Source organism: Lissotriton vulgaris, unplaced genomic scaffold, assembly GCF_964263255.1.
Source record: "Lissotriton vulgaris unplaced genomic scaffold, aLisVul1.2 SCAFFOLD_1801, whole genome shotgun sequence".
Lineage (NCBI taxonomy): Eukaryota > Metazoa > Chordata > Amphibia > Caudata > Salamandridae > Lissotriton > Lissotriton vulgaris.
This window is the reverse complement of record NW_028244812.1, coordinates 154,376-169,734: the sequence shown is the minus strand read 5'-3', so window position 1 is coordinate 169,734 and position 15,359 is coordinate 154,376. Positions and strand designations below refer to the sequence as shown.

Genomic DNA, 15,359 nt, shown 5'->3' with positions numbered 1-15,359 from the left:
TTGAGATTAACAGTCTCAATGCATTTCATTATTAAGTAGATCCTACTCTCTGTGGTTTGCCACAGAACAGATAACAAAAGACACCTTAAGATATATGAATGGATCATTAATATATAGATGGTTCTCTTTAGTGAAAACCTGTCTAAAACGGGGGCAAATGCAGCAGTGGTAGCACAAGTGCCTATGAGGAGTTGCAAACGAGCACACTCAGTCCTGAGTTAACATGGTGAAGTACCGTCAGGTCTTAAAATGGTAGTATGTAATGAATGCTTTTTTAAATAAGGCTTTTGATACGAGTGGTTCTACATAAAGATGGAAGAATCAGGGTGATTGCTGATTAGTGGGATGCCAAAAGGATTATGGTACTCACTGATATAATGTTTTATGCATTGTGCACAGTGTCTTGCATTCTACTCTGCTTGCTGCGAGGGATAGTGAAGTATGGGAGATATGGCTCCAATGCTGAAGATGAAAAAGCACTCGAACGTCTGGACTATGCCGACGCAGAAAACAGCGGATAAGGCACTCTGGTACCCTGAGGATCACACTGATGCCATAAGCAGTTTGGAACATGCCAATGCAAGGAATGGCAATACAAGACCCTGAAGTCTCAGCAACTGGAAAATGTCAGTGAGAATCTTCAGATGGAAGAACATACTTTTACCAACAGAAACTATCGGGTGAGGGGAAAGGACAATTCTGTTTCCATTATGACTTCTTCTGTACAGAGAGGGAATACTGAGAACCTGTGGCCAGCTCTATTTCAGTTAATGACTAAATGTAGTACCTATGTTTCAGGGACACATTGAAACAAGCTCCCTGTTTATGTAAGACCGAATAAAGTCCACTTTGGCTTCAGAAGAGCTCTTGATGTTTTACTTTTTGTATTTAATACCTTCTGCTGCAAAGATGCTCACAATATAATTATTGGCTGTATAGATTAAGGAAGTGGCAAATGGCATGTGATGTGTTTTATAAATATAAAATAACATAACAACTATGAGCACAATTGCTAGGGCATCTCTCAAACTCATACTGTACAGCATGACATCCAATGCTAATCTTACACAACATGTTTACATCCATAGAGTGAAGAGACGAAATGCATGTTTGCACGACAATTTAAAGTGAAAATTAATTCTGGGCTTTCTAAAAATTAATGAGAAAAAAAATACATATTAACAGAAATTCAAAATGAATGTGATAAGGGATCTTCATTCCCTTATGCATAATTATAATACCCGACACACACAGACAATGTTATGAATTCTTCTAGTAATTGTAAATAAAGCAATATACAACCTAATCATTATTCAAAATGAGAATTACCTCTAAGTCGCTATCCGGCGGGGGTGATGGATTATTTTTTCTGCCCCTCCCTCGAGATTTTGATGCAGGCGTCCTACACGTCCTATCATCAAGATCTTTGATTGGTGTTGATGGACTTTGAACTGTATCAAACTCTCCTGTAAAATTAACGCATTTTTAAAAGTGGCTCAAAGAGCTCAGATCTGAATTATCAACTAATAGAAAGCGGCTTAAATGGGTACATCATGATTCCATCTCAGACTATATAACATTAGAAATCCCACTGATATAAAGTACTCACCACAGCAATTCCAATAAAATGAATGCCTATGACATATCTATAGTATGGGGTCCTAGAAACAATACACTAGATCATGAAGCATTCATGCAAACCAAGATAATTCACAGACTATGCTGCCATGTTGATTTGGGCGCTGTGAGCGAATGGGTTACTGCTTCACTGGGGTGTGAGTCCTGGTCACACAGCAACCGCAATCCTTGTCAGGGGAAGACACAAGCAAACCCCAAATTAAACTGTGCTCTACCCCTTGATAGCCAAACACAGAGGAGTCAGGCTTAGCTTGGAGGCAATGCGTAAAGTATTTGTATAAAACTCCAAACAGTAAATCAGGGAAATCACCACACAAAATGATCTCACACCAAATTAAAAGATCAGGCCAACTGCGATGGAAAGCAGGTAGGTCACAGTCCTAGATTAGTCACGCTGATGTTTTTTTTACCCTCTCAAGTTTTGTACCAAGAGCCTTGTTCGCATTTTAAGGGGGTTCGAGGAGCAAGGAGAGCTTCGCAGGAGGTCGTCGGCGTGGCATGAAGAGCAGGCCTAGCGCCGCACATGGACAGGAACTTCGCGTTGACAGTCCCCAATGAGCTGTCGATGATGCAGTGCAAAGAGACAGAATGGTGGCGTTCAGAGTTGATTTTCAGTGTGAGCGGTGAATTCTTGGTGCGAACAGGCCCATTTGCGGTCGCAAAGAGCCCAAAAGCTTGAAATCAATGCCTGTGAGCCACACCAAGGGTCCAGGACCTGAGAAGGACCACCTGCGGGTCAAGTACTCGCAGCAGCTAGGTCAGGGGCTGGTTTATGAGCCTTTTATGTCCCTAGGGCTCAGATCAGGATATCAGAAGTCTAGCCCTTGGAGTGACTCCAAGGTCCTGGGTTCAAGATGAAGTTGCAGGTCCAGTTCTTCCCTAGACAAGAGGGATGTAGGTCAGCACAGTAGGGCAGCAGTTCCTTCAGAGCAGCAATCCACCATTCCTTGTAGCAACTTGGTAGTCCTTCTTCCGAACAGAGCACCCACAGACTGGTCCAGAAGTGTACTGAAGAGTTGGTGTCAGAGTTCCAGTATTTATTTACAGTTGTGTCTTCAAGTGGGGGAGAAGCTTCTGGAGGTTTCCCTTTAAAGTCCCCAGGCAAAGGTATCCTGCCTCCCCTTACCTGGCTCCAGACTAACTATAGGGGGTAGGCAGCCCCATGTGTGGAGGCAGGACACAGCCTATTAAAGTGTAAGTAGGGCTGTGCCCAGCTCTTCCCTCCCATCCTGCCAGTGATGGCTCATTGAGGCCCACCTCAACTCCTTATTGTGTGTGGCTGTCAATGAGGAATACACACAACTCAACTGTCAGCTACACCCAGTCATGACCCAGGTACAGGCTAGAGGCACTAAATGGCTACGGCAGGAAGAGGTCAACTTCCTAAAACACTTTCAAAATTGTTATTTAAAATCTGACTTAACCATAAGTTAGGATTTTAAATTCCCATTTCAGAAACACCAAAATGGAGATGTTATCCTATGGGAGATATAAGCCTTGCAGAAGTCAAAAACGAATTTTGCTGGAGGAGCGAGTAGATGTCTGGAGCAAAGTCCCACTCTATATAGCTGGCAGACTGGCTCTGGCAAGAGTTTTTCATTAACAAAGCCAAACTTTAAAGTACATGTCCACTTTTTAAATACTATGCATCCTGCCTCTGGGATGTCCAGGGCCTACCCTAGAGGTAACTTATTATGTATGAAAAAGGAAAGTTTGGATCTGGAAAAAGGTTAATTTGCCAGGGCGAAATGGCAGTTTAAAACTGCACAAACAAGCTGCACTGGTGGACCCGAGAGATGTTTACAAGGGCTATGTAAGTGAGTGGCAGAATCAGTAGCATTTTATTTACAGGCCCTGTGCACCTGTAATGACACTTCATTAGGGACTTAAAAGTAAATTTGCCAGTTGGAGATAAGCCAATACTATCATGTTTTAAGGAGCAAGCAAAAGCACTTTAGTACTGGTTAGCAGTGGTAAAGTCCTAAGGCCAGCAAAAACGAATTCAGCAAAAAGGAGAGGATAGGGTCCGAAAGTTTGGGGGTGACCAAAAGGAATGCTCTGCAAAATGTCCTCTCTGTACACAACCCTTACACCAAAATTGTAGCCAGGCGGCCACAGAGATAGTATTAGAGCAGCAGCAGCAGCTTCAGCTGGAATTTCAGGAAAAATGGAGCTTGAATTTCTGAACTTATAACAGGGACATTTAGAAAAAAACTAAAACAGATTTATAAACATGAATGCAGATGAAAGAGATGATGCACCACCTCAAAGTACAGACGCCACTGGGGATCTGCCAGATGCCTCCTGTTTAGTTCATTCTCTATGGCGTTCAGGGACCCTGCCAGGTGGTTTACAATCAGGGAAAATGCCCTGCAGGGGTAACCACTTCCAGAGACGGAAGTACTTCTAACAGACAACCTCACTCCACCCTGCTTATTGCAGTACCATATAGCAGCGGTGTTGTCTGCGAGAACCTGCATCAGCATACCTTTGATAGGTGGCAAGTAGGCCTTCAGAGCCAGCAGACTGATGTGGATGGGCTCAAAAGCAGATGGCCTAGGCTATAAAATCTCCTGTAAATCTTTAGAACATTTATGTTGGTTTCAATGGAGTGTAGCAGTACTAGAGTGCTTCAACTGCTCTCCAGATCAACACCACAAATGAGGTCCTCTCTTCCATTGGTGGCCCAGGTGGCAAGTGAAGCTCTGTCTCAGGCAGAGTGTGAAGCCTAATGACATTGTGTTAATCCGTGGATAAGGTATCCCCATCATAGTGATGGAGGTACGCCCTACCATCATCTACATTTTTAGGTGTCCCCAAATCTTTCATGGGATTAAAGGGGTAGATGGCACTGGGAATGGACCCACCGACTGAGGCTCTGGAGCTTCTAGGAGCCCGTAGTTTCATCAGAGGGAAGCAGAATCGCATCATAAACATGCACCTTGGCCTTCTTGAAGGCCTCGATTTGCAGGGGGGTCAGGCCCAGGAAATTCGGGACGGGTAGAGGCCAGCTGAAGAATTAGGTCTGTGGACGAAGACTTCAAAAGGGTGCAACTGACATTGTGACAACTTTATCCTTAACCCGGTTACCCCACTCACCGCACAGCCCCCGTGTGCCCTGGTCACCGCTGCTTCCTTCTTGCCGCTGCCTCCTGCTGCCTGGGTTCCCGCCCTCAGGCTTGCCCCCTCGCCGCTTCCTGTGCCTGGTTTCCCCGCCGATCCCTCAATGACTGCTTTTTTCCCGCCCTTGTCCCCCCCGCTCACCTCTGTCGCTCCTCTGCGGCCCAGCCCCCTTCTTTCTTCCTTGTCCCCATTCGCCACCCCGCTCCCGCCTCCCAGCTGCTCCTCCCTCCCACTTGGCCATATATGGCGGGGACCGCGCTGCAGTGAGCTGTGACCCTTAACCCGGCCACCCCACTCACCGCACAGCCCCCGTGTGCCCTGGTCACCGCTGCTGCCTTCTCGCCGCTGCCTCCTGCTGCCTGGGCTCCCGCCCTCAGGCTTGCCCCCTCGCCGCTTCCTGTGCCTGTTTTTCCCGGCGATCCCTCAGTGACTGCTTTTTCCCCGCCCTTGTCCCCCCCCACTCACCGCCCCTCTGCGGCCCGCCCGCTTCCTTCTCCCCGGTCCCCATTCGCCACCTCGCTCCCGCCTCCCAGCTGCTCCTCTCTTCCACTTGGCCATATATGGCGGGGACCGCGCGGCAGTGAACTGTGACCCTTAACCCGGTCACCCCACTCACCACACGGCCCCGTGTGCCCTGGTCACCGCTGCTGCCTTCTCGCCGCTGCCTCCTGCTGCCTGGGCTCCCACCCTCAGGCTTGCCCCCTCCCCGCTTCCTGTGCCTGTTTTTCCCGCCGATCTCTCTGTGACTGCTTTTTTCCCGCCCTTGTCCCCCCCTGCTCACCGCCGCCGCTCCTCTGCGGCCCCGCCCGCTTCCTTCTCACCGGTCCCCATTCGCCACCCCGCTCCCACCTCCCAGCTGCTCCTCCCTCCCACTTGGCCATATATGACAGGGACCGCGCGACAGTGAGCTGTGACCCTTAACCCGGTCACCCCACTCACCGCATGGCCCCCGTGTGCCCTGGTCACCGCTGCTGCCTTCTCGCCGCTGCCTCCTGCTGCCTGGGCTCCCGCCCTCAGGCTTGCCCCCTCGCCACTTCCTGTGTCTGTTTTTCCCGCCAATCCCTCCGTGACTGCTTCTTTCCTGCCCTTGTCCCCCCCGCTCACCGCTGCCGCTCCTCTGCAGCCCCGCCCCCTTCCTTCTCCCCGGTCCCCATTCGCCACCCCACTCCCGCCTCCCAGCTGCTCCTCCCTCCCACTTCGCCATATATGGCGGGAACCGCGCGTACGTGCAGCGGGTGCGCCGAAGGCGCACCAACGGCAAGCCTGTCTGCGCCAGTCCGCGCCTGGACCGCGCCCAGCGCCAGGACCCCTGGCCCCCGACGCTGCCAGCCTACACGACGGACCTACAACGCCGCCACCCTCAACGCACTCAAACCCGGTCAGAACCCCTCCTGCTACTGAGCCACCCCCAAACGCACCCATGGACCCTTCACCTGCCAAGCCTGCAATTTCACCTGCCTCCGGACCTGCACCGCACCCGAAAGGCCAGGCTCCAGCAACAACCACCTCAAGTGCATCCTGCTCAAAACCCGCACCGTCCACAGACACGCCGTCGAACTCTGGAACCTGCTCGACACAACCTCACCAGACGTCGCCTTCCTCACGGAAACCTGGATGAACGCCTCCTCAGCGCCCGACATCGCAATAGCCATCCCGGACGGATACAAGATCACCCAGAGGGACCGCGTCAACCAGACCGGAGGAGGCATCGCCATCATCCACAGAAACACCATCCGCATCACGACCAACTCCGACGACACCCTCACCGCCGCAGAGCACCTTCAATTCCAGATACACACCGACCCCAAGACCACCCTTAGAGGCACTCTCATCTACAGACCCCCGGGACCACGCACACAATTTAGCGAAGCCATCGCAGGCTTCATCAGCCCGCACGCCCTCACCTCCTCAGACTACATCCTCCTAGGGGACCTCAACTTCCACCTGGAGAACAACAATGACAGCAACACCACCGCCCTGCTGGACAACCTCGCCAACCTCGGACTCAAGCAACTGGTGAACACCCCCACCCACTACGCCGGCCACACGCTTGACCCCGTCTTCTCCTCCAGCAAGCACATCTCCTTCAGCCACTCCACCGGACTTCATTGGACTGATCACAGCTGCGTCCACTTCAACTTCAGGAGAACCACGACCCACCACCACTCGCAACAGGTTCCCCGCAGGAGCTGGAGCAAGATCACCACCGACCAGCTCACCACCTCCCTCAGCCAGAACCCTCCCGCCAACACAATGGACCCCAACGAAGCAGCCCGCAACTTCACACAGTGCCTCACCAACTGCGCTGATAACCTCGCACCTCTGAAGAACCCACCCAGCAGCAAGAAAGCCTCGTGGTTCACCAACAAACTCAAAACCTCCAAGAAAAACTGCTGCACCATCGAAAAAGTCTGGTGCCACGACCAGACCACAGGAAACATGACAGCCCTCAAGAACGCCACCCGCACACACCACCAGCTGATCCGCACATTCAAAGAACGACTGGACAACAACACCCACAACAGCAAGGAACTCTTCAGCATCATCAAAGAGCTCTCCAACCCCAGCGCCAGAAACAACGACATCACACCCTCGCAAGACCTCTGCGACTCGCTTGCCTCATTCTTCCACCGCAAGATCGCCGACATACACAACAGCTTCAGCGCACAGACCACGCACCCAACCACCAAACCAACGCCCCTCCCCCACCACCCTCTGCAACTGGACCCCGGTCAGCACCGAAGACACCAACCGCACGATGAACACCATCCACTCCGGATCCCCAAACGACCCCTGCTCCCACCACGTCTTCAACAAGGCCGACCCCTTCATCGCACCACAACTCCGGGATATCATCAACATCTCCTTCACCACCGCCACCTTCCCGGAGAGCTGGAAGCATGCCGAGCTCAGCGCCCTCCTGAAGAAACCGACAGCTGACCCCACCGACCTCAAGAACTTCCGCCCTATCTCGCTCCTCCCTTTTCCTGCCAAAGTCATCGAGAAGACCGTCAACAAACAGCTCGCCGCCTTCCTCGAGACGAACGAATCCCTCGACCTCTCACAGTCCCGTTTCCGAGCCAACCACAGCACAGAGACCGCCCTCATCGCAGCCACCGACGACATCAGATCCCTGCTCGACAACGGGGAAACAGCTGCCCTCATCCTCCTGGACCTCTCAGCAGCGTTCGACACAGTTTGCCACTGCACACTTATACAGCGCCTCAGCAACACGAAGTCATCTGCGGCGTACCTCAAGGATCCTCGCTTAGCCCCACCCTCTTCAACGTCTACATGAGCCCCCTCGCAGCCATCGCACGACAACACAACCTTAACTTCATTTCCTACGCCGACGACACCCAGCTGATCCTCTCCCTCACCAACGACCCCGCCACCGCCAGAGCCAGCCTACATGAAGGAATGAAAGACGTCGCTTAGTGGATGAAGAACAGCCACCTGAAACTGAACTCAGACAAGACGGAAGTCCTCCTCCTGGGATCATCCCCCTCCGCCTGGGACGACTCCTGGTGTCCCCCTGCCCTGAGCACCACCCCCAAGCCAACGGACCACGCACGAAACCTGGGCTTCATCCTGGACTCCTCCCTCTCGATGACCAAACAAGTCAACGCCGTCTCGTCATCCTGTTTCAACACCCTGCGCATGCTCCGAAAGATCTTTCGATGGATCCCCACTGAAACCAGGAAGACGGTCACCCAGGCCCTCCTCACCAGCCGACTGGACTACGGGAACACCCTCTATGCTGGAACCACAGCCAAACTACAGAAAAGACTCCAGCGCATACAGAACGCCTCCTCACGACTCGTCCTGGACATCCCCTGCCACAACCACATCTCCGCACATCTGAGAGACCTGCACTGGCTCCCCGTAAGCAAGAGGATCACGCTCAGGCTCCTCACCCACTCAACACAAGGCTCTCCATGACATGGGCCCCAAATACCTCAACAACGCCCACTCGCCAGCTGCGATCGACCAGCCTCGCCCTCGCCACCGTACCATGCATTCGCAGAGCCACCGCCGGAGGAAGATCCTTCTCCTACCTGGCGGCCAGGACATGGAACTCCCTCCCCATCCAACTACCGCTGAACCAGGACCATCTCTCCTTCAGGAAGCAACTCAAGACCTGGCTTTTCGAGCAGTAACAGACCCCTCCCCCCAGCGCGTTGGGACCCTAGCGGGTGAGTAGCGTGCTATAGGGAGCATTGGGTTAAGTGATGCTTCATTTTCTTAAGCTTGGACTCACCGTAGGATCTCAAGCTGAAGTTGAGTGTTTAAAGGAACTTCCTTAGGACTGAGTCTGCACCCACAACTTGGATTCGGAATAGGACTCCCATGAAGGCAGCAACTTCTTGTGTCAGCGACATTCACCTTCGCCTCTCATCTTGGTTTGCCTTCGGGTACATGACGTCACACATCACATGACTTACAATCATGGTCAGACCATAGACATCAACAACATATCTTTTGCAGGTCAGTGACTGACATCTGCTTCCTGTAGTTGTGTCATGGATTGATACAGGTTGTTTTGGTTGGGACATATTTCCCTAGCACACTGGTTAAATAGTTTGAGAAGCAGTCTGAAAAACTGACAAAGTTTGGAGTGGAGCTTGGGCAGGGCTTTAAGTGGGATGAAAAAAAACGGGGGGGGGGGGCTCTCAAAGGGGGGTGGACAATGTAATTAAGGGTGTGGCTTAAAACACCTAAGCGAAAAATCTGTGCTTAGCATAGTGTACCGCCCAACTTGTATCGTGCTGTTTCTGTCATTGCATCCAGATATATGATACAAGTAACATCATACCAACAAAAATTCAGGACTATTGGCTTTGTCAATGGTTGTTAGTTGCCTAAGATAAATAAGCAGCAACTATGGCTTGTATATAATATTGAAATAGCCTCCACTTACAGCCCTGGTGATATTACGACAAGGTTGCTGCTCCTGAGTTTCAACAAGAGAATGGAAATCTAGAGAGAAAATGACTCTCTTTAAAGGATTTCCCTTCCTCTACAATGCTCACTTGGCATGACGTCATGCCGTAACTTATCCACTAATGAGAAGTGAGCAGTGTGAGCAAGCGCCATCATGTCCCTGCTGTCCGGAAAAATAGCGCACCGCCTGTGCCAGGGCACAAAACAGAGCCCAATAGAGACCAATTTCGAGGCCTCCTTTAAAAACTGCTGATGCTAAGCACCAGTGAGACCCGGCCCAGTTACAGCTCTGAGCTTGGGATCCACATCAGTAGGCGTGGAAAGAAAGGGACTGACATCAGCATGCAGGGGTGGCTCTTATATGTGGCTTTGTTCCGTCATTCCAAAGGTAGTGTGTCGTCAGCAAAGTTGCACAGCACTACTTGTTGGTGCATGGGAGTATTCCTATGGAGAAATCTTTATGAATCCAGTCAGGTGTCTAGAAATATTATCAAGGCTCCCACAGCCCTATAGAAATTCATTGTTTATACTGTTGCATCAACTTCTAAATTTGCTCTTCCGACCCTGCAGTTATTGGCCCTGTCCAGTTGCCACCTGGGGTCCCCCTGAGGTCGCCTGTGGGGGTGAGTGAAGCGGCCCGCAGCTTAGGCAACACCGGGGTCTGGAGATACCTGATCCCCAAGGAGAGGGTGTGCTGGAGTGGGCAGAGAGCGGCTAAGAAGGGGCTGCAGCATATGCCGGCGACACCCAGCAGCGATGCTGCTGGGTTTCGCCGGCGAAGAGCGACGTCCTGCAGAGGTAACGTGCAGCTGGTTGGACTGGGGAAGTGGGCAGCCAGTGCCTTGCCTGGTGTCTTGCTCTCAGACCTCGGTGGCCTTATCGAGCCACGGAGTGGCTGACTCGGGCTCCCGTTGCTGGGAGAGCTGTGGTGGTGCTTCAATTTCTAGCCTCCGGCTGGGGGCTTATCGCCTCGCGGTCCCCGATGAGCAAGATCCTGTGCCTGTCATAGACTGCAGGCGATTGGGCCTGAGGCAGGATCTGTAATTAGTTTGAGCGACGCCCAGCACCTGAAACTCAGCAGCCATATCAGGCTGTGGCGCAGTTACTGCGTGGCTTGCATCACTGCGTGCGGCCAGGGTTGTTACCTGGCCGTGGTTATCCTGATGAGGACTCACCCGTGGTGTGATCCCCAACGTGCAAGATTTGTGGATTGGCACAAGCTGATAGATATGGCCAGATTGGGCCGAAAACTATACTGGTAAGTGCCCCCTTCCCTCTTTCACTTTTGTTCCTCTCTTGCTCGGACCAGGCCGTGCCTAGGATACATTCAGGGAAGTGGGGTGGCTCCGGTCTTCGCAGCGCGGAACCCAGTTGATTTGAGGGATGCCTGCTGGCGGCTGTGGCAGACTTGGAGATACTTTGCCTCCCCTGCAATATGGTGCTTTAATTTCACGGACTTGGGAGAAGTGATTGATAATTGAAGAGTGACTGACACAGCCTGCCCCAGGCCATAGCAGCAAGTTGACTGTATGCGCTGTACAGCCCTCCACAGTCTAATTTAACGAGGCCACCACTGCATTATATAGGCTCTCCATGGTCGTACAACAGGTCGGACCAGCACCAGAAGGTAGCAAAGACCGCTTGCCATGGAAACCAACTAATGGTTTAAACAACCATGCGCCCTGACTGTACATTGCCTAATCTACTGGGGCGGCCAGCTGGGTGCTCCCCAACCGACAGAGACTGGGAATTGTGGTCTCCGCGTCCCAGATACATTCATCATCATGCTGAGGCGCCAGGGACGTCAGGATACCTGCTGAGGGGCCGGGTGTGCCTACTTCCGGAAGCAGCAAGGCTAGGCCTTGGTGCAGCTTGTGGGTGTGGTGCCCCCTCCACTCTAATACCACTTTTTGTCACCCCACTTATCTAGTCCAGCTGGATTTATCTGCTCCATCGCGGCCTTGTGTATTGATCTACGACCAGGCGTGCGCCTAGCGGCAGCCCCCCCCCTACCAGTCTACATAAAATGACTAAGGGTTAACTGCCCAGTGCCAACACAAAACAAAGCACTATGGACAAATACACTGGTGCTGCAGCTCAGGCAACTAATCTGGGAGCCCCAGTAGCAAATATGCCAGATAATGCCGCTAAATTAGCAGCTAACACGCAATCTAGGGATATGCTGGAGGCCAAAATTGGAGCAGCTGGCTCTGATTTCATGCTGCTCAAACAAGATCTCCATAATGCAGTGCAAGGTATTACTGAATCAGAGATCAGAATCTTGACGAGGGAATATACAGTGAACACTCTTCAAAAGAAAGCATCCACCTCAGAGACACTTTCAAAGGGTCTGGCAACACGAGTGCAGGATGGAGAGGGACAGGCTGCAGCAATATCCTATGCTTCATGGGATTCCCTTAGGGATGCGAGGGCGGCAACATGGAGGACTTCCTTATCAAATGGCTGATGGACTGGATTCCACCCAATACAATGTCCTCCTGCTTCATAATCGAGCGTGCACATCGGGCTCTCTTACAGAAACCACCATGGAGTCCGTCCCAGGCCAATTATTGCTTGATTTCTAAACTACAAGGATAGAGATGTTATCCTACACCAAGCCAGACTTAGGGATGCCCTTACTTACACCTCGCATCATATAATGATCTTTCCAGATTACCCTAGGCTGGTTCAACAACGCCGGCAATCCTTTGTGGAAGCCAAAGTCCACTTGCGGAATCTTAAAATCCAGTATTCCCTGTTGTACCCGGCCCATCTGAGACTGTCCTATCAATCGCGGACACACTTCTTCAAAACACCAGAGGAGGTGTTCAACTGGACAGATGTAACTGTAAAACTCAAACCCCATACTCCACCAAGGATGGACTCTGATTCTTTTTCCGGGGGCCCCAGCCACAGTCATTCCTAAGTCACCGACAAGCAGCGCCGTAAATCGTGCTCCAAGAGGCGCTCCAAGAGGCGCTCCAAGACTCGTGGTAAGCCCCGTATGCGATTGGCAGGAGACCAGCTAGAGTCAACAACATCCTAATTAACCTCTGCAGTGATATATGTAGTCTATAACGCCCAACAGCAATAATATTTGGGCTAATTCTATATTCATTTTCCCCTGACTTGATAGCCACTTGTATGCACAAGGGATGTTTTTCTATGCCCCCTGTTGGGGTTGGGAATCTTACTGTGTCGCGGCAGATGCTTCAATGCTCATGAGGTATTATGGTGGTCGGGAGGGGTGGGGGATTGAGGGGAAGTTATTGTTTGTTTCCAGTGCCATGTTCCCATATTACACATTCAATGCCCCATCGGACAATGCAATCCATATGTCATCTCACATCCATATACAGCACCGCCAAACATGCCACCTGTCATGAGAGATGCTTCTGGGAGGGGATTCCACATTGTTAGTTGGAATATCTATGGTCTTTTAGATGGGATCAACCAAGGGCCACACTGCGCCAGGTTAAACGATACAAAGCGGATATCCCGCTTTTACAAGAAACCCATCTGCTGGGTAATAAGACACTGTGCTTGGCTCGATTTGGCTACACCCACATTTTTCATTAAGGGTTTACTAGAGGTTCCCAGGCTATGTCGATTTTGATCCACTGCAGAGTCCTCAACATGCATGACAAGATGTGGTATGATCCCCAGGGTAGTTACATTATAGCATCAGATACACTATACGGTGAGCAACTCATTCTGGGTAGTGTTTGCACCAAGCCCCCACCTTTATCCTGGAGCCTGGCGGAACACTTAAAAACACTGTGGACAGAGATCCCTTCGGGTCTAACGATCGTTGGAGGGGACTGGATTGGTGTTTTGTGCTACCATAGTGATAGATGGTGCAGTATAGGGAGGCCGGCAGGCACGCAGGAGTCTAGGTTGCAGTCGCTGATACAAAGGAAGGGGTGGTTGGACACTTGGAGGAGACTTGACCCAACTGACCAAGAATTCACATATTTCTCCGGCGTCCATGAGTCATTTTCCTGCCTTGACTACATTTTAATATCTGCACCCCACATTCATAGACTGGAGACAGCAGAAATCTTACCTAAGGGCCTCTCCGACCACTCCCCCGTGTCGCTGAGACTACGACTAGAACCCAAGCGCTACCCCTTTCGATGGCGGCTCTCGCCATGGCACCTGCATTCAGGTGTCAAAACCAGACGGGCGATATTGGATTGGGGTGGTTATGAAGTTAATAAAGAAGGCGGGGCAGGGAGCCCGTCTTAAAAATGGCAGATCTGCCAAATAGGAAAAGCGGTAGGTGCGATCAGGAGCGCACCTGCTCCTTAATCTGTATCCATAGTGGGGCTAGATTATTTTCCCATGAAGCAGGCTGAGGTATTTAAACCCGTCCGGGACCACCATCACCTCACGTGTCCATTCGCCGAATTGGCATGCACCCCGTAGTGACCATAAGTTTTCTCCTAGGTGAGACCTTTTGAGTTTGTCAATATTTTTAGACATGTTTGGAGAGTGTTTTATGTGGGATGTTCCTGCATGGTTTTTCTGTATGGTTCGTAACGTGTGTGTGTGTGTGTGTGTGTGTCTTATGTTATATTGTGAGCATGTGCTGTGTTCCTGTAAGTATCTGCGGATGTGTATGCTTAGATCTTTCTATGTGGTAGGCATCTGTGTCTGTGTCTATCTGTGCGCATTTGTGTCCGTGTGTCCATGGCTGTGTGGCAATGTTTGGTGAGTGTGTGTGGCGTGGGATATATCTGTATGGTATGGGACATATCTGTGTCTTCTGCCAAACACACAAAACGCACAGAATATATGTTGGAATGTGTAAAAATATCAGAGAAATATTTAAATGCGTAACTAATGGTCGGCTCTTAGGCCTTTTTTTCTGTTAAATGAACAAAAGATCTTGAAGCGACAGTGCATGCGCTGTCTCCAGTGAGACCTAAACATGCCTGACAGGAAGTGCGCAGGGGTTAGAGGGCGCGAAAATGAAGGCTATCAAATTTAGCCCTACGTTATTTAAGTTCCTTGTGCACTTTAAATATTTTTCAGGTGACCCTCAGCATGAAACATATCAGAGGATGAATCCGCCCATTACAGCTGACAGCCACACAGTAAGAGTGGCTACATGTGGCGCATTCATGACATGCATGCAACAGAACAGATGTGATGAAGCATAAACCATAAACACAAGAATAGAGTTTCTGTTCCCTAAAATAGAACCTTCACTCATAAAAGGCGATGTACATTTGAAATGGATATTTATTTGCATAAAAGTATGCTGGGATTATGGGTACCATTAAAGTGAGGGACAATAGCACATTTACAGCGCTCAGAAATGAAAGAAGTTCTAGAATTAAGAAGCAGAATCTGAACGTATCTCTCCATGAGAGAACTCCAGTGTTTTGGAAATCAGCACCACCTTCATACATTTCAAGGATATATAGATTTCACATTTTTTGCAAGTTTTATATAGTGCAAACTCGACTTGAAGGTAATTGAGTACTTTACATGAGCAGCAGTTACATTACACAAGGACATATTAATTTGGAGTGGTGTGGCTCACTGGTTAGAGGCGGCAGACCCGGGAGCAGAGGACGGCCTGGGACCAGGGTTCAATTCCCGACGCGGCAGGGACGTGGACCAGGGTCAGCGGACTCGATAATTCT

The 15,359-nt window shown here is 50.8% G+C and overlaps 1 protein-coding gene across 5 annotated transcripts in view; it reads right to left on the bottom strand.

Moving 5' to 3' along the window:
• LOC147666718 (protein phosphatase EYA4-like) overlaps positions 1 to 15,359 on the bottom strand; it is a 197,984-nt gene that overhangs the window by 52,245 nt on the left and 130,380 nt on the right. For all 5 annotated transcript variants that reach the window (XM_086948935.1, XM_086948934.1, XM_086948933.1 and 2 more), the window contains one exon: positions 1,330 to 1,466. In XM_086948935.1, the coding sequence (XP_086805061.1) occupies positions 1,330 to 1,466 (137 nt within the window). The remainder of the gene's footprint in view (positions 1 to 1,329; positions 1,467 to 15,359) is intronic.